We start from the raw sequence: 20,923 nt of genomic DNA on the forward strand, positions 1-20,923 counted from the left end.
GAAGTATCAGCATATATTGACAAAGTATCAGCATATATTGACAAAGTATCAGCATATATTGACAAAGTATCAGCATATATTGACAAAGCATCAGCATATAATGGCAAAGTATCAGCTGATAATGTTAGTATCAGCATATCATGTTAAGCATCAGCATATCATGTCAAAGTATCAGCATATCATGTTAAAGTATAAGCAAATAATGTTGAAGTATCAGCATATAATGTCAAGGTATCAACATATAATGACAAAGTATTAGCATATAATGTTAAAGTTCATGTATTAGCATATCGTGTTAAAGTATCAGCATATAATGTTGAAGTATCAGCATATAATGTTAAAGTATCAGCATATAATGAATGTTCTCCTCATAAGGCAGCGGTGGCGTTCCATATTGAAGGCTCCTTTGTTGTGTTGTAAAGTGCAATTCTTGAAAATGGATAATTTTGCAAATGTTACTTTGACACTAGAATGCGTAAAAACCTGTTTTGATCTATTCTCATATTTCCATATGATCCTTTATAACTCATTGAAACGTTAACAAAAATGTTTAAAAAGTAAATCATGAGGAACGAAGATAAAAGTTTCTCTCTTTCGCCAGAACTTTATTATCTTTTTTTTTTTTTACTTTTAATTAAGATATCTTTCATCCAATGATCTCCGTCTCATGTGACCTACAATTCGAAAAAATGTGTTACTATGAAAGTTCAATGAAATATATGGAGATAATGAACAGTATTCAAGCTCAAAAGTCCATTAAACAATACAAAATAGGAGCAGAACAAACACGGACCTCCAAAACATCAGAGGTGGGATCATGTGCCATGGAATGAGCATCCCCTGCCGACCGGTCACACCCGCAGTGTGCCCCTTGTCATGATCGGGAAATAACGGAAAAATCCGTCGAAAATTTAGTGTGTAAATAATGGCCTAACAATTAGTATGAAAAACGTCAGTCAGCATTTGACTCAATGTTAAATTGTATTTGCTGACAAGGTCATTGTATCGACCATAGAACTTACGAAATGATGACTTTAAACGAGACAGCTGATTTTCTTGTTTCATCAACTTGTTTGTCAATAATCTACCTCGTTTTAGAAATTGTACATACGTAGAGCATGCACTTGCGTATCGAATCAACTGAGAGATATAAACCCCGTATGCAGGTGATGAAGGTATATTGCTGCATAAGTACGGGAAGTTGACGATTGAAAAGTTAAAGTCATCACGTTTATCATAAAGCTTGGTTGTTAGATTACTATTAATGTCTTTTTCAAGTAAAATGTCCAAATATGAAACAGATGTGTCAGACTCTGTGGTATCTTTTATCTCAAGCTCACTGGGATATATCGTATCGACATAAGAATGGAAATAACCATTGTTAATTGACAATACGTCGTCAATATATATAAATGTCGAGTTGAAGACCACAGCAAGTGTTTTCTTCTTTTCACGTATAAGATTTTGAACAAATTCTGCTTCATATGAATACAACAAAAAGGTCTGTATGGAACGCCGGGACTGTCTTATATGAGGATTAAACATTATATGCAGTGTTCTCTTCATTATATGTGGTAATATTTTAATTATATGAAGTAGTTTTTACAGTATATCGTGTGCAACTTCCATTATATACTGTACTTCTTTCATTATATGATGTAGATATGTCATTATATTATGTACATCTATCATTATATGAGGTGTTTTTATCATTATATGAAGTGCTTTTAACATTATATGCGGTAGATCTAACATTATATGCAGTGAACACAACAATATATTATGTACTTCTCACATTTTATACAGTATATTTATCATTATATGTAGTATTTCTGTTATTATGATGATGCTGATCGTTAAATATTATGTCCGGTCCTGTTAGCATTCCGTGCGGTAGATTTTTGCATTTCGTTATGATGTAGACACAGTATTATATGCGGTGCTTTCTTCTTTATGTGTATGATCTTTCGGAAGCTACCTTTTGGAACTCTCTATTAAAAATTGGTTCTTCTTTTTATCGACCTTGAGAACTCCGACCTTTCCTGTTGAATTCAGTACAATAAAAGCATGCGTATATACATTAAAACAATTAATAATTAATTATAATGCTCCGTGAACAGGTTAAAATGATTTTTAAAGATATGAAGTAGGGTAATAGAGTAAAATAAAATCCATGCTATTTCATGGTATGAAGTAACGAGAGAGAGAGAGGGGGGTATGATAGAAATATTTTGGAAGTGGAAAAAAATTTGAGGCATTTTCTATCTTTTTTGTGAACAATATGACATTCAAAAAGATTCATTTCATATATAGGAAAATCAATGTCAAAAAAGATATTTAAAAAAACTAATTGCATTCCTATACCTTCGAGTACGCAGGGCTTTAACAACAACTTACAGAAAACACTATATGTATTTATTTATTTATTTGCTTTTTTAGGGGTGGGATGTGCTAATTTTTCACAATGTAAATTACTCTTTTATCTCTCATTTTATTTGGTAGAGGGGGTTCTACATATATATATATATATATATATACGTTGTATTACTGAGTAATTTTGCCACATATCTTTTTAGAATTAAAATCTTGAAGTACAACCCACGACTCAATACATTTTCTGTTCTGAAAATCGTGTATCTTTTCCAGATATATTACATAACATTCACATAGTACAACTAAAGACAATATCAGCATTTTTTTTATAGGCCATAGTCTAACAATTAAAACAATGGAACAATAAAATTATTTCAGTAATAAGTGCATCTCTCTCTCTCTCTCGTTGTAAACTACTGAAGTATTGATATGACTTCGAAATTCCTGTAATATAGGGATAAATATTGTGTGGTATGTGATTATTCCGCGATGCTTTGGCTGACCTGTGGTTGATTACCAATTATTAAAGATAACCCAAAATCATTAAGAATTTTCATATCTAAGAACGAAAAAAAAGGTAGAACTTTGTAAATCTAACAAGGGGGGTTCCGAAAGGTAGCTTCCGAAAGATCATACACATAAAGAAGAAAGCACCGCATATAATACTGTGTCTACATCATAACGAAATGCAAAAATCTACCGCACGGAATGCTAACAGGACCGGACATAATATTTAACGATCAGCATCATCATAATAACAGAAATACTACATATAATGATGAATATACTGTATATAATGTGAGAAGTACATAATATATTGTTGTGTTCACTGCATATAATGTTAGATCTACCGCATATAATGTTAAAAGCACTTCATATAATGATAAAATCACCTCATATAATGATAGATGTACATAATATAATGACATATCTACATCATATAATGAAAGAAGTACTGTATATAATGGAAGTTGCACACGATATACTGTAAAAACTACTTCATATAATTAAAATAGTACCACATATAATGAAGAGAACACTGCATATAATGTTTAATTCTCATATAAGACAGTCCCGGCGTTCCATAGGTCTGCTAATAACGGGGCGCAGTTGGTACCCATTGGTACCCATGGGAATTCCAATAGATTGTTGGAAGACCTGGTCTCCAAAAACCACATAGATATTGTCAATCAGAAACTCAAGCATCTTTATAATGTCAACTTCAAAGTACTTGTGTGTACAATCAAAATGTTTTTTAACAAAATAATTTTGCAAATGACCAATTAATGACAAGGTAAGTAAATTTACGAGTTCCATTTTTATTGAAAAAGCAGCTTTCAATGATATCAGAAAGCCTGGACTTTAATTTATCGTAGGGAATGGTTGTGGATAAAGTTGAAAAGTCGTAAGATTTTAAGCTGTTGATTTTGGTAAGATCTTGTGATTTCAAATTTTCCAAAAGTTCCTTGGAATAAAAGTATATATATCACAAAAATAGCACCAATAAAGATTCATAACAAATGCATGAAGCAAAATTCATTTACATATATATATATATATATATATATATATATATATATATATATATATATATATATATATATATATATATATATATATATATATATACTTCTTTTTTCTTTAATATACAATATTCAAAAACACATGAGAAATGAACAGCTTACCTTATGTCTGTTTCACAGATGAATTTATTTGGTTTTGAGCAATAATAATCCCCCCACAGTCCATGATAGGCCTCCCACAAAATGAGACAATTTCCAGTAATATGTTCATTGGGTTCCCCTGGGTAAAATTGATTAATGGTTACGACACTCTGATCAGAAGAATATTCCCATCTGTCTTCCACTATGATGTCAGATATGCCAATCCAGAAGTTGCCTCCTGTTGTCAAATTAAATATTTCATGATTATTATCGTATTATGTGCCTATAGACATCTTTAAAATAAATTTAAACAAATTAAAACAAATTTACAATGACCAGTTCATTTCTATTCGATTCTGTATGCCGTTCATTACATGCCGTTGCTCCTCCGTAAGACAGATTTGTTGACGCCAGAAAATTCTAAATATGAATGGCAACAACATCCAAGAAATTTTATGAATGTTTTTTTTTTCACTCAAAAATGCTTATACTGAATAACCGGTATAACCGACTTTTTAAAACTTCTAAAAATTATTTAAAAATATGACCTAAAACAAATTTTTAGAGGAGCAGAGCATTGATTTTGTGACTAGATGCTGGGTATATTAGCAAGAGAGGAAAATCAATATCTGCAGCGTGCTCCTGTCCATATAGCGCTACCTTGTAAAAGCTAACGTATAGTTCTTTACGCAATATTTATCTGTATCTCGATTCAAACTTCTAGAGATCTACAAGAAAATTCACAACTTTGACTTACTAGAGGTCGCTAAACATCATACATGTAGTTATTTGCGCAGTCGTGCTGAGAAAATATGTGCTATTTGTCGTGATGTTTTGTACGCATGCTTTGTAAACATATTAGTGTACATTTCTAGCAGCCAAGAGAGAGAAATTATTTCGAGATTAATGTTTGCTTATTGTTTAATGATGAGCATGCACTGTTTTGAAGTACCTGTATTATGCAGTATAGTGCACTTCTTGAAACTGGATTATTTTGCAACTGTTAATTTTATTATTATACACGTAAACTAAGGTAAAAAATTTGAAGATATTTTTAATATGAACTTTGAGGAATGATATTGATTTATCTTCTTGTCGCTGTAAAGAAAAAAAATTATAAAAAGTTGTCCTCTGCCAAAATTATTCGTAAAACATGATGAAAATATAGTTTTGATCATTTCACCGGCAATTTGTATCACAAATATTGCTTTACCTTGGCCTTGACTGTGACCGATCAAAAATTTCGATTCAGTTTCACTTCTTGGCTCAGCTAGAATTGAGTTGAATACTCGACAAACACTCTGAAAGCCAAAGTTGAATAGGAATTAAAAAACAAATAAGATGAGCTATTTAATGTTTCGTTCGTTGTTCTGCAATTCTTATTAGTTTTGTCAATGAGTACCCGGTAAACCGGTTAAGCGTCGAACGATGCAAGTATTGGTTTGTCCTCTACACTGTTACTCGGATTTAATGTATTTTAGTCTAGAGCAAACGAATTGATTAATTAACATTTTCAATTATCAAAGAGCTCTATACTGTTTCCTGTTTTATTGTCTTTGAAAGACAAATGGTAGCGTCTTGTTTTGATTGGTTCTCACATTGTAACAAAATAATGGATTTGGATGCCAAGGGGAACATCTGAGTTATAATTACCACAATTACTGATTTAAAATGTACAAATACAGTCGGCTCTGCGGGATTAAACAAGAAACCGCTACGGACATCGAAAGCGATTATATTTTTTGTCTCTGCTTTCACTGAAAGTGGGGGATATTAATTTGGGTCTGTCTGTCCGTCCGTCCGTCTGTATTTCTGTATGTCTGTAACACTTTCGTTTCCGCGCGATATCTCGAGAACCCCTTGAGCTTTCGCAAGGAAATTTTGCACGACAACTCCCTATGGCCTAAAGAAGAACCCTATTGATTTTGAGGTCAAAAGGTCAAGGTCATAAATTCTGTCTGTTTTAACACTTTCGTTTCCGGGCGATATCTCGAGAATCATTTGAGCTTTTGCAATGAAATTTTACTTATCAACTCCCTGTGGCCTTAGGAAGACCCCTATTGATTTTGAGGTCAAAAGATCAAAGTTCAAGGTCGTAAACTCATACATTCCGTCTGTGTGTAACACTTTCGTTTCCGGGCGATATCTCAAGAAGCTTTTGAGCTTTTGCAATGAAATTTTATACCAAAACTCCCTAGGGCCTGTCTCGCCCCTCTCAAAGTGTCCCGCCCCGTTTTTTTTTTTTTTTTTTTTTTTTTTTTTTTTTTTTTTTTTTTTTTTTTGGGGGGGGGGGGTGTTTTTATTATCATTATTTATTGTATTAAAAGTCGCTTGGCACTATTTTTAGCACTGGGGCATGTGGAGAGTTATTACATATATTACAGGTTGTTGGCGGACTTTATGTACTTATTACATCTATTAGAACTGTTTAGTAAAGGCTAAATTAGACACCATGTATTGTGTAAAATTTTGACAATATCGAACGTGAATATAAACATTATATGTGATCTGATGTTTGAATTTAACTTTCCGTAGAATGAAGTGCCTCTGTGGTCTAGGGGTATGATTCTCGCTTTGTATGTGAGAGGTGCCGGGTTCAAATCCCGAAGAACTTTTTTTTTTTGGAATTTTTTTTTTTACTAAATGATAGTATCCAGCATGTGAAATGAAAAAGTTATGACGTCTGGCTTGTACAAACTCATAAAATCATTATTAGAGTGTCATAAATATTCTATATAAAAGAATCTTCTATACACATATTAAAGAATAAGCAATCAAATCTTCATATCCATATTGGCATTTTTTATTTCCTTCAATATACATGTATACATTTAATAATTCTACAAATCCAGGGGGCGGGGGGGGGGGGGGGAGTCCGACCCTCCCCCCCCCCTGAACTGCGCATGCTCTTCTTTTTTCCCTAAGCGGGGGACACAAATTCTCTGAATTAGCTTGTCAAGCATTATAATGAACAACAAACATATAGCCAGTGCCCAAGTGAGAATCGAATGACAAATTAAGTTTTTGAATTTCATAGCATGTTTACTATCTTTTTGACTATGATCCATTATATGATTATTCTACAGTATTCGTAAATTTAAGAAAAAATAACTCAAGAAACTGTGTTCTTGTATATACATGCAAAAAATATTGACATTGTAACAATTTAAAGAAAATTTAGGAGATAAAATACAGTAATATTTGTTTCTGAAAATATACAAGTATACCTTGATCAATGTTGAAAGGAGTTCTCTAAGAAAAAAAAGAAAACGTACGAGCAAACAGATGCTCAACCGGAAAAATAAGCGGTTAACGGGATACAAAAAATCCTCCGATTTGACAACATTACTATGTCACTTGATACTCACTGCGGCATCCGACCAGGTTTCAGTTGTATGGCTGAACAGGTAACATTTGTTTTGAAACTGAACCCAGCCCACGTTGCAACCTTTGAAAGTAAACAATTAGTAATATTTATTTTAAATGAGAACATTAGTATCTTTCTTTCAAAGACAAAAACTAATATCACTTAACCTAGTTGTGAATCTTTTTCAACTATTCTACAACTAGTTCGTCATAACTTTTATTTCACGTGTTTAATTATTTTTCTTCAAATTTATTTTAGAGCATAAAATTAATTTACATTTTTTAAACAATGAAAGCATCTACTTACAGTGACTGCAAGAAACCAACGTGAAAAATAAAACAGACAACAAATCCATGATTGTCTGCAAAAGAAAGATAAGATACACTTTCCGACCATATCATTAGAGAGAGACCTCATTCTTGACACGAATATGTATTTATTTATTTATTCATTATTAGACTGCCTAAAATCGACCAAAAAAAAACAGGCTGAAATCTATGTAATATGGTCTGGAGATTGTATAGTATGTTCCACGGTACCAACGTCATCACTTCTGCATCTTATGTCGAAATACATAATTCCTTGGAACAAGTCCTTTGCTTTGTAAGGAGTCTCTTGACAACAATTTCAAAGATGTTAAAATCTAAACAATTTCAATAGTCCTCTGCAGGAATAATTCGAGTCATCAAATTCAAAACTTCAAGACACTCATATTTGTTTATTATTTATTTTCTGTTAGTTTCACTGGTTTTAAGGACTTTTTATAGTCGTCTTGCCTGAAGCAGTTCTTTAAATTGTATAGATTCCTAATTGTTATATGAACATCAAAAATATGTTAAGCCTGTTTGGGTCTACTCTTTATAGTAATTTCCAAATTATCGTTAACAGTTTTCATTGAAATGTTATTCACTAAAAAACAGGACTTGAAACACCTCGGTCACAAAGAACCCTCACGACGAGTGGGGTCTGTCAGCTAACATCCGCAACTGTACTCGGCAGTGCTGGTACCGGACATCCATGACTGTACCTGCTCACTAATATCAAAAACGGAATGTCAGAGCAAGATTTTCCGGATTGTTCAATATATTAAACTATATGTTTTTAATTAAGTATGGATTGTTTTTTAATGAAAAATACGAAATGTGTTAATATGGAGGAAAGAAAATTTCTGATTTTAAATAAATCTACTTTATGGAAGGCTGTAATAGCCAAAACGGTAACGATAACTGGCTTAGTGAATATATCGCGGAAAATATATGTAAACTTGACTATGCCTAAATTTTGTATATCTATGACTGTATACCTGTGCCTGATATACACCATCTGCGACTGTACCTGTGCCGTACATACACACTACCACTGACTCAACCCGCGCTTGATTAATAACATCCACGACAAAAAATTCTGTGGATTTTCTCCGATTTAAATTTAGAATGAATTCAATCAAAGCGCAATTAACGCTAATCTTTATATTACCCATGACAGTGATACCGAGACAAACGATGTCAGCAGTGATTAGGGAAAGATCCAAAACTTTTACAGCTTTATGTTCAGAGTACAATATGAGCCAGGTCTTTAATTTTTTTTTTTTTTGGGGGGGGGGGGGGGGGGCTGAGGGCATGATTTCAATATCCTACGTGCTCAATAATAATGATGAATTTAAAATGAAACATCCTAGTATAATTATAGAAAATATACGAGTAAACAATAAACAAAGTAAAATAAAAAAGGAAATTAAAATACATATTGAAATTAATTTGTAATCCTTAATTTTATGTTAGAAAGTATAAGTACGTCACAATATTATTAATTTCACCCATTTTATTGATCACGCAAGTGGTGTCAATGAAAAGCACAGGTTTTTTTCCCATATATATACATTTGTATGTCTTACGATATATACGGGTGGAATGGGCTGATCCACCCGTTTTCAATGAGTTATATATAAACATCTCAAGTGCACCCCAGGAAATAGCCTCCAATGCCCTGAAAAAGAATAGTTCCTGACAAAAAAAATTATTTATTTACAAAGTACATAAAATTTACTAGGCACAGGTATCAAAGTTGTAAAAATAAGCTGGAAGAACCCCCCCCCCCCCCCAAAAAAAAAAAATTCTCAAAAGAAATAAAAAATAATTTTATATGCATTGAACAATTAACATCATGACTGGTCGATAACCGTGGCGTGATACCTGAAATATGTAGGGTATGGTATTAAAATAATTGCTCATATTAAAGGAAAGTAATGCTATAATTATCGATAACATCCGAAGAAAATATTTGTATAAGTAAATATTCTTATTAGATCCGCCTCTCTAAGATTCTGCAATCAGTTGTCTGGAATCAATCTATAGGGAATATCGGTGAAAAGCGTTAATAGCACCTTTATAAAAACGTAAGGAATTTCTTGGGATGCAACATCAACAACTGTACCTGTCCTGACAACTGTACCGGTGTCTGATTGACAACATCCACGACTGTACCTGTCCAGTACACACACTTTATTCTAGATCCATGACTGTGCCTGTGCTTATAAACAACATCCATGACTGTACCTGTCCAGTACACACACTTTATTCTAGATCCATGACTGTGCCTGTGCTTATAAACAACATCCATGACTGTACCTGTCCAGTACACACACTTTATTCTAGATCCATGACTGTACCTGTGCCTTATAAACAACATCCACGACTGTACCTGTCCAGTACACACACTTTATTCTACATCCATAACTGTACCTGTGCCTTATAAACAACATCCACGACTGTACCTGTGCATATATACACACTTTATTCTACATCCATAACTGTACCTGTGCCTTATAAACAACATCCATGACTGTACCTGTGCATATATACACACTTTATTCTACATCCATGACTGTACCTGTGCCTTATAAACAACATCCACGACTGTACCTGTGCAGTACACACACTTTATTCTACATCCCTGACTGTACCTGTGCCTTATAAACAACATCCACGACTGTACCTGTGCAGTACACACACTTTATTCTACATCCATAACTGTACCTGTGCCTTATAAACAACATCCACGACTGTACCTGTGCATATATACACACTTTATTCTACATCCATAACTGTACCTGTGCCTTATAAACAACATCCATGACTGTACCTGTGCATATATACACACTTTATTCTACATCCATGACTGTACCTGTGCCTTATAAACAACATCAACGACTGTATCTGTCCAGTACACACATCTTACTCTACATCCCTGACTGTACCTGTGCCTTATAAACAACATCAACGACTGTACCTGTCCAGTACACACACTTTATTCTACATCCATGACTGTACCTGTGCCTTATAAACAACATCCACGACTGTACCTGTGCATATATACATACTTTATTCTACATCCATGACTGTACCTGTGCCTTATAAACAACATCCACGACTGTACCTGTCCAGTACACACACTTTATTCTACATCCCTGACTGTACCTGTGCCTTATAAACAACATCCACGACTGTACCTGTCCAGTACACACATCTTACGATACATCCATGACTGTACCTGTGCCTTATAAACAACATCCACGACTGTACCTGTGCAGTATACACATCTTACTCTACATCCATGACTGTACCTGTGCCTTATAAACAATATCCACGACTGTACCTGTGCAGTACACACACTTTATTCTACATCCCTGACTGTACCTGTGCCTTATAAACAACATCCACGACTGTACCTGTCCAGTACACACACTTTATTCTACATCCATAACTGTACCTGTGCCTTATAAACAACATCCACGACCGTACCTGTGCATATATACACACTTTATTCTACATCCATAACTGTACCTGTGCCTTATAAACAACATCCACGACTGTACCTGTGCATATATACACACTTTATTCTACATCCATGACTGTACCTGTGCCTTATAAACAACATCCACGACTGTATCTGTCCAGTACACACATCTTACTCTACATCCCTGACTGTACCTGTGCCTTTTAAACAACATCCACGACTGTACCTGTCCAGTACACACACTTTATTCTACATCCATGACTGTACCTGTGCCTTATAAACAACATCCACGACTGTACCTGTGCATATATACATACTTTATTCTACATCCATGACTGTACCTGTGCCTTATAAACAACATCCACGACTGTACCTGTCCAGTACACACACTTTATTCTACATCCATAACTGTACCTGTGCCTTATAAACAACATCCACGACCGTACCTGTGCATATATACACACTTTATTCTACATCCATAACTGTACCTGTGCCTTATAAACAACATCCACGACTGTACCTGTGCATATATACACACTTTATTCTACATCCATGACTGTACCTGTGCCTTATAAACAACATCCACGACTGTATCTGTTCAGTACACACATCTTACTCTACATCCCTGACTGTACCTGTGCCTTATAAACAACATCCACGACTGTACCTGTCCAGTACACACACTTTATTCTACATCCATGACTGTACCTGTGCCTTATAAACAACATCCACGACTGTACCTGTGCATATATACATACTTTATTCTACATCCATGACTGTACCTGTGCCTTATAAACAACATCCACGACTGTACCTGTCCAGTACACACACTTTATTCTACATCCCTGACTGTACCTGTGCCTTATAAACAACATCCACAACTGTACCTGTCCAGTACACACACTTTATTCTACATCCCTGACTGTACCTGTGCCTTATAAACAACATCCACGACTGTACCTGTGCAGTACACACACTTTATTCTACATCCCTGACTGTACCTGTGCCTTATAAACAACATCCTCGACTGTACCTGTGCAGTACACACACTTTATTCTACATCCATGACTGTACCTGTGCCTTATAAACAACATCCACGACTGTACCTGTGCAGTACACACACTTTATTCTACATCCATGACTGTACCTGTGCCTTATAAACAACATCCACAACTGTACCTGCGTATGACACACACTACATCTATGACTACCTATGCCTTATAATCAAGATTTACACACAATAAACTTCTCAGGGTTTAAGAGGTACGTATTGTATACTGTATTTGGACCATCCTACCATAAAAAACAACAATATTTAAACAATTTTCTTTCACTCACAAATTTTGATCTTTAAGTGTGTACTTGACTCTTGAAATTTGACCATGAAAATCAATTAGAATCAAGTTCGAGACACAATTAATCATCAGTGTACAGGTGGAAAACTCAAATCTATAAGTCAACATATAGCCAATTACTATTATTAATTTTAATAAACATTTGTCGTATACGTTTGACGTATAATCAGTTGTAAACTATGATAATAATACCCCTCAACTTTGGGGTTGACACAGAAGAAGGTATAAAAATGTTTTCATAGTTGAAAACATTTTAGGATGGAATAGTGCATTTTATCGTGTTAACAAAGAAAGACCTATCGAAAATAGTTATTGCAGTACATGTAATACTACATGTATCTACACTTCACAATTCAATGTTTAAATGGCATTCAAAAGAATTAAAAAAAAAAAGAAGTCTGTGAGCCAATGCTCACTAGTAATACCCCCGCTTTGACGTGAATGTACACAAGTTCAGTTATGGACAGAGACAAGAATGAACAAGAAGTTGACGTCAGATTCGTACAAAAATGAATCCCACAATATGGCATGCCTAAACAAAGAGTGTGCTAAAATTTCAAGCATCTGCGAAGAGTAGTTGCTGAGAAAACTGTGACGAAAATTTTGTTACGGACAGGCAGACAGACTGACACACAGACAGACGGACAGACAGACAGACACACAAGGGTAAAACAGTATACCCCCCTTTCCTTCGGAGCGGGGGTATAATAATGATGACAATAATAACAATGATGAAACATGACATAAACAGGAGGGGAAAATGAGGAAAAAGTTGGACTTTTTTTTCATGTGCTTAAGAGCCCTCTATACACTGCACACTAAAGAGTTCTAATTTTGTGGTACATTTATGCAAATAGAGTAATCTGCCCTTTCAATAAGAACAAGCATTCTGAGAGTATTGCATTAGCAATACTAGTCCCCTACCGGCAAGTGTAATCTGGTTCCCGTTAAAAATTTAAAATGCCATAATTCCGTTAAAAATCAATGAAGCGGAACGAAATGCAAACTTCATCTATAACTCATCAAGGTAAAGTCACATACCAAAAATCAGCTCAATATCTGCAAACGTTTAGAAAAAAATGCGGAAAACCCCGAAAAAATGAAAAGGTCGTAATTCCGTCAAAAAGCACTGAAGCGGAACGAAATGCAAACTTGATCTGTAACTCATCAAGATACACTCACATGCCAAAAATCAGCTCATCAATATCTGCAAGCGTTTAGAAAAAAAGTGCGGAAAACCAAGTTGGACAGACAGACAGACAGACAGACAGACCGACAGACGGACGGACAGACTCAGAGGAAACCTATAGTCCCCTCCGGCTTCACCGGTAGGGGACTAATAAAATAAATTGAAACCGGAGGGGACGATAGGTTTCCTCTGAGTCTGTCCGTCCGTCTGTCTGTCAAACTGTCCGCCTAGCTGTCCCTCTGTCCCACTTGGTTTTCCGCACTTTTTTCTAAACGCTTGCAAATATTAAGCTGATTTTGGTATGTTAGTGTGTTTTGATGAGTTACGGATCAAGTTTTTTTATTTCGTTCTGCTTCATTGATTTTTGAGGGAATTACAATCTTTTTAATTTTTAAGGGTTTTCCACACTTTTTTCCCAAACGTTTGCAGATATTGAGTTGATTTTTGGTATACGAGTGTATCTTGATGAGTCACAGATCAAGTTTGCATTATGTTCCGCTTCAATGATTTTTTGACAGAATTACAGCATTTTCCATTTTTAATGGGAACCAGATTACACTTGCCGGTAGTGGACTAGTATTGTTAATGCAGAAAGCTTGTCTCAATAGCTTTAATACGCATGCTTGAATAAACCATATGATAGCAAGAATGATAGTAAAATTCTGCCACCTATCGCAGAGTTAATTTAGAAAGGTGACATATTGGAATGATTTTTTCATATTCATATACCGAATATTTATGTGAATTTTATCAAAAAACATAACTTACTTGGGAAAACAAAGAGAGATAAGTCTATAATTTTGGTAAAACTTCATCTCTATAGAAATCAACGGAAAATATTTTTACTCTCCCCCCCCCCCTTCACTGAAACAACAATTCCTTTTAAAGTATTATGAATTGTTATTTCAGAAATTCAAATTTATACCAATTGTTTCTTGTTTCAGGGGAGTGGGTTGTTGGGGAGGAGGGGGGGGGGGGGGGTATGAGGGTGTAGAACATATATTTACATACTAAAAGCAGCAAAAATAGTCATTTTATTGCCAATGAATCTAATATGTCAGTTGACTTTTACATAAGTTAAACATACGGAGAGATTTGATGGTTATTTATCCATTTCCATGAGTATTTGAAAATCTGGATCACTTGTTATGTTTAAAACCCGATTTCAATTTATAAAATTGTCTAACCCTTCCCCCTCTTTATGAGAAGAGTTTTAAATGAACAGTTAACTTTTTGACACTGGTTTTAAAATAATTAATCCATTACCTATAAACTCTTCTACAATAATAATAAAACTTGGCAGAAGTTGTGAAGGCGAGGATGGAGTATATCGAAAGAAGGAGTATTTCCTCTTAAAAAAAAAGACTAAATCCCAAGCTTTCTTGCAGGATTATATGATTCAATTTTTTTGACGGAGTGGGGGTTGCATTGGGGGTGGGGGTTCGGGTCACAAACGACAAAAGAACAAACTTTTAGTAGAGCCTTGAGTAACTTTTCTTGGATGTTGTTAATAACGCAAAGATGCAGACATGGAAGTAGAATAAAGTGTGTGTACTGGACAGGTACAGTCGTGAATGTTGTTTTTAAGGCACAGGTACAGTCAGGGATGTAGAATAAAGTATGTATATATGCACAGGTACAGTCGTGGATGTTGTTTATAAGACACAGGTACAGTCAGGGATGTAGAATAAAGTGTGTGTACTGGACAGGTACAGTCGTGGATGTTGTTTTTAAGGCACAGGTACAGTCATGGATGTAGAATAAAGTATGTATATATGCACAGGTACAGTCGTGGATGTAGAATAAAGTGTGTGTACTGGACAGGTACAGTCATGGATGTTGTTTATAAGACACAGGTACAGTCAGGGATGTAGAATAAAGTGTGTGTACTGGACAGGTACAGTCATGGATGTTGTTTATAAGCACAGTTACAGTCATGGATGTAGAATAAAGTGTGTGTACTGGACAGGAACAGTCGTGGATGTTATTTATAAGACACAGGTACAGTCAGGGATGTAGAATAAAGTGTGTGTACTGGACAGGTACAGTCATGGATGTTGTTTATAAGCACAGGTACAGTCAGGGATGTAGAATAAAGTGTGTGTACTGGACAGGTACAGTCGTGGATGTTGTTTATAAGGCACAGGTACAGTCATGGATGTAGAGTAAGATGTGTATACTGCACAGGTACAGTCTTGGATGTTGTTTATAAGGCACAGGTACAGTAATCGATGTAGAATAAAGTGTGTGTACTGGATAGGTACAGTCGTGGATGCTGTTTATAAAGCACAGGTACAGTCATGGATGTAGAATAAAGTGTGTGTACTGGACAGGTACAGTCATGGACGTTGTTTATAAGGCACAGGTACAGTCATGGATGTTGTTTATAAGGTACAGGTACAGTCGTGGATGTTGTTTATAAGGCACAGATACAGTCAGGGATGTTGTTTATAAGGCACAGGTACAGTCATTGATGTAAAATAAAGTGTGTGTACTGGACAGGTACAGTCATGGATGTTGTTCATAAGGCACAGGTACAGTCAGGGATGTTGTTTATAAGGCACAGGTACATTCAGGGATGTTGTTTATAAGGCACAGGTACAGTCAGGGATGTTGTTTATAAGGCATGGGTACAGTCATGGATGTAGAATAAAGTGTGTGTACTGGACAGGTACAGTCATGGACGTTGTTTATAAGGCACAGGTACAGTCATGGATGTTGTTTAAAAGGTACAGGTACAGTCGTGGATGTTGTTTATAAGGCACAGATACAGTCAGGGATGTTGTTTATAAGGCACAGGTACAGTTATGGATGTAGAATAAAGTGTGTGTACTGGACAGGTACAGTCATGGATGTTGTTTATAAGGCACAGGTACAGTCAGGGATGTTGTTTATAAGGCACAGGTACAGTCAGGGATGTTGTTTATAAGGCACAGGTACAGTCAGGGATGTTGTTTATAAGGCATGGGTACAGTCATGGATGTTGTTTATAAGCACTGGTACAGTCATGGATGTAGAATAAAGTGTGTGTACTGGACAGGTACAGTCGTGGATGTTGTCAATCAGGCACCGGTACAGTCATGGTGTAAAATTTCTAGAGTTGTCTGGACAGCATAGCAGAATCTTAGAGAGGTGGATCTAATAAAAATATTTACTTATACAAATATTTTCTTCGGATGTTATCGATAATTATAGGATTAATTTCCTTTAATATGAGCAATTATTTTAATACCATACCCTACATATTCCAGGTATCACACCACGGTTATCGACCAGCAAGATGTTAATTGTTTCATGCATATGAAATTAATTTTTATTTCTTTTGAGAGTTTTTTTTTTTTTTTTTTTTTTTGGGGGGGGGGGTCTTCCAGCCTATTTTTACAACTTTGTTACCTGTGCCTAGTAAATTTTATGTACTTTGTAAATAAATAATTTTTTTTTTGTCAGGAACTATTCTTTTTCAGGGCATAGGAGGCTACTTCCTGGGGTGCACTTGAGATGTTTATATATAACACATTGAAAACGGGTGGATTAGCCTATTCCACCCGTATATATCGTAAGACATATATTTATGGGAAAAAACCTGTGCTTTTCATTGACACCTCTTGCGTGATCAATGAAATGGGTGAAATTAATAATATTGTGACGTACTTATACTTTCTAACTTAAAATTAAGGATTACAATTTAATTCCAATATTTATTTTAATTTCCTTTTTTATTTTACTTTGTTTATTGTTTACTCGTATATTTTCTATAATTATACTAGCATGTTTCATTTTAAATTCATCATTGTTATTGAGCATGTAGGATATTGAAATCATGCCCCCAGCCCCCCCCCCCCCCAAAAAAAAAAAAATTAAAGACCTGGCTCACATTGTACTCTGAACATAAAGCTTTAAATTTAAATCTGTAAAAGTTTTGGATCCTTCCCTAATCACTGCTGACATCGTTTGTCTCGGTATCACTGTCATGGGTAATATAAAGATTAGCGTTAATTGCGCTTTGATTGAATTCAGTCTAAATCTAAATCGGAGAAAATCCACAGAATTTTTTGTTGTGGATGTTATTAATCAAGCGCGGGTTAAGTTAATCAAGCGCGGGTTGAGTCAGTGGTAGTGTGTATGTACGGTACAGGTACAGTCGCAGATGTTGTATTATACAGTCATAGATATACAAAATGTACGCTGTAGTAAATGTTACTTTTTAGAGATAATAGCGATCTATGCAATGGATTTAGGCATAGTCAAGCTTACAAATATATTTTCCGCGATATATTCACTAAGCTAGTTATCGTTACCGTTTTGGCGATTACAGCCTTCCATAAAGTAGATTAATTATTAACACATTTCGTATGTTTCATTAAAAAAACAATCCATACTTAATTAACAACATACAGTTTAATACGTTGAACAATCCGGAAAGTCTTGCTCTGACATTCCGTTTTTGATATTAGTGAGCAGGTACAGTCATGGATGTCCGGTACCAGCATTGCCGAGTACAGTTGCGGATGATAGCTGACAGCCACTGTTGCTCACGACAGCTTGCTGTGGCCTTCAACTCGACATTAAGATATATGGAAGACGTTGTATCAATTAACTATAATTACTTCCATTCCTATATCAACTCAATATACCCCAGTAAACTTTAGATAATAGACACCACACAGTCTGCAATATTTGTTTCATATTTGGATGTTTTATTGACTATAGTCGATAAGGACCAACTAACAACTAAATTGTATTACAAGTATACAGTAATACTAGTATTCCGCTATCACCTGCATATGGTGTTTACGCCTCCCAACTCCTCATTTACTACTCAAGAGAATTGCTCCGACTACGATCAGTTTTTAAACCAAGATAGGCTACTGACAGATAAGTTCATGTTACAGGGATTTAAACAACATTGTTTAAGGTAAGCAATTCGTAAATTCTAAGGTCATGATAACCTTGTTAACAAATATAACCTATGATTAGGTCGTATTTTGGCTGACGTGTTTCGTACTAATTGTAAGGCATTTACTTTTATACTTAATTTGACTACAGAATGTCCCGTCTACTTGATCAATATATAAGTTTCACAGTTGGTGTGACCTGTCAACAGGGGATGCTTACTACTCCTAGGCATCTGATCCCATCTCTGGAATTTCTGGGGGTAGATCAGTGTGTTATGCGCCGTTTGTAGATTTTTAGATCGATCACTGTTCGCTATCTTTAGTTATTCTTTACCTCTTTCACTATATTTTTCCTGATGGTTAGTTGTTAAATACTGTTGAACTTCGGTATCTCGAACACGGATATCTCGAATACCATGGATATGTCGAAGTAATTTTGAGGTCCCAACTACTTATTCTTTAAGTATTTTACCCTGAATATCTCGAATCCTCGGTTATCTCGAAGTATTTTCTCGGTACCTTCAAGTTCAAGATAACGAGGTTTGACTGTACATAATAATACTTATACATACATCAACATACTGTACCATCTTTCATCCTCCTTCCCTTCTTCTCTTCTCAATGCAATTGCAAGGTTAGATATTTCCCAAAACTAAAACCAGACCGTGGATCGGCACAAAATGATTGGGACTGCAGTCAAGAAATTACAAAATCTCTCTGGAAAGTTTGACTTCCATTGTTCTAAGTAATTTTGTAATTTAAACTTTTAACGACAAGAACAACAGTTAACTTCTATAGCTATTATATATTTTGAAAAGAAAGTCGGAAAAAGGAAAAAAAAAACTTTTTACCAGGAATTTCTTCAGATGTTTTAATTGGATTTACATTATTCAATATTTAACTACCAGGCAATCTACTATTTTGCATGTGGACTTTTAGTTTTAATAAGAAAAAATACCGATTTTCAGTAGCAGTTCAAGTTTTAATTGGCCTGCATTTCATCTTGCATTGCATACATGTATGACTCTAATTTATTATGACTACAATAAGGTAACAAAACATTTATTTCTTACTTGTTCTTCAGGATACGCAAGGATTCATCTAGCTCTTGTAAGTTTTCCATATAACAGTCTCGCCTCTGCATTTCTTGTGTTTTTCGTTTGCACTCACCTGATCGTCTTAACTTATTCAGAAGAATAAACTTCTAATAAAAAGTTAAGCAGAAAATTAACATATTTTTGTACACACCGATCTTATCTCTCTTGATAAATACTATTTTTCCTGTACACACAACTTTGTATAACAAAAAAATATCTGCCTGAATAAGTCCGAGGTTTCGTCTTCTTCTTCTTTGAAGTAACTGCAAACCTCCTCTGGAGTATTATCGCAGACTTTATTTGCTCCGCATGCCCAGCAGAAGCGTGCCGTTAAAATCAAAATATTCACCTGTTTAAAGATAAAAGTCCATATGTACAGTTAAAAATGCAGCACTATTCTAGATGGTATATGAATTGAGTTGGTGCAGCTGCTCCTTAAATCCCTCCAAAGTTGGAGCATAGACAACGCTGACTGGGAGGTTGTTCCATAGGCGGATTGAGGAAGGGAAGAAGGATTGTTGGTGATTCTGCACTCTGGAGTATGGAATTTGGTAGCGCAGACTGTGCCCTCTTGTTCTTGTAATTGATTGTATTAGGGTTAAGTATGGCTGTGTTGGAATAGCCACTAATCCATTGATGACTCTATACAGCATTGTAACTTTAAGCATTTCTCTACGGTATTGGAGAGTATTCCAGTGGAGGTCTTGAATCATTGATGTGACGCTACTGGTGGTTCTGTAGTCTCCGTACGTAGACAAAACGGGTGGCTCTTCTCTGGACCATCTCGATCTTGTTGATGTCCTTCTGTGTGACTGGGTCCCATACTACGCTGGCATACTCTGTTATGGGCCTAACCATAGTTCTATAGCACTGCTCCTTGATCTTCTTTGGGCAGATGTCAAATGTTAACAACCATTATTAAAAGCATGTCTTGTTTTCACAAAAATTTAAAATACAAAATATAAAATTATATATTTCAATTATAACTAGTTGAAACTTACAGATGAAAGTCATGTGTAAATGAAACAACACAAGGACTCTCTTTATGTCTTTACATTGTATTTTTTCACGTTCAAATTCATGTCTCAAGGTAGCGAGATGCCAGAAATCCAGTTGTTTTTTAATTCCAGTTAATTTTTTACCTGGTAATATTAAAAGATTTTAAAGAGTGTACCACGTTTTACAAAA

General features: G+C 35.1%; 1 protein-coding gene across 1 annotated transcript; it reads right to left on the reverse strand.

The window, feature by feature from the left end:
* Positions 1 to 646: 646 nt before the first annotated feature.
* On the reverse strand, positions 647 to 20,593 carry LOC133196621 (perlucin-like). The gene is made up of 8 exons (XM_061332489.1): positions 20,486 to 20,593; positions 20,007 to 20,084; positions 19,712 to 19,842; positions 7,711 to 7,715; positions 7,406 to 7,485; positions 5,251 to 5,338; positions 4,059 to 4,275; positions 647 to 674 (listed from the first exon to the last, which is right to left on the reverse strand). The coding sequence occupies exons 1-8, from the start codon at positions 20,591 to 20,593 to the stop codon at positions 647 to 649; spliced, it is 735 nt and encodes a 244-aa protein (XP_061188473.1).
* Between the last annotated feature and the right edge of the window lie 330 nt (positions 20,594 to 20,923).

Source organism: Saccostrea echinata, unplaced genomic scaffold (genome assembly GCF_033153115.1).
Source record: "Saccostrea echinata isolate AGI-Se365-2 ecotype Australia unplaced genomic scaffold, CSIRO_AGI_Sech_v1 ptg000001l, whole genome shotgun sequence".
Taxonomy (NCBI): Eukaryota; Metazoa; Mollusca; class Bivalvia; order Ostreida; family Ostreidae; genus Saccostrea; species Saccostrea echinata.

What these genes read in the sequence shown, in the direction of transcription:
- LOC133196621 (XM_061332489.1), bottom strand. Translation starts at nt 20,593, where the DNA reads ATGGTTAGGCCCATAACAGAGTATGCCAGCGTAGTATGGGACCCAGTC. An exon ending in GCGATAATACTCCAGAGGAG is followed by an intron (nt 19,843 to 20,006) that starts GTTTGCAGTTAC and finishes ACTTTTTATTAG; the next exon opens with AAGTTTATTCTTCTGAATAA. An exon ending in AAACCTGGTCGGATGCCGCA is followed by an intron (nt 5,339 to 7,405) that starts GTGAGTATCAAG and finishes TTTGGCTTTCAG; the next exon opens with AGTGTTTGTCGAGTATTCAA.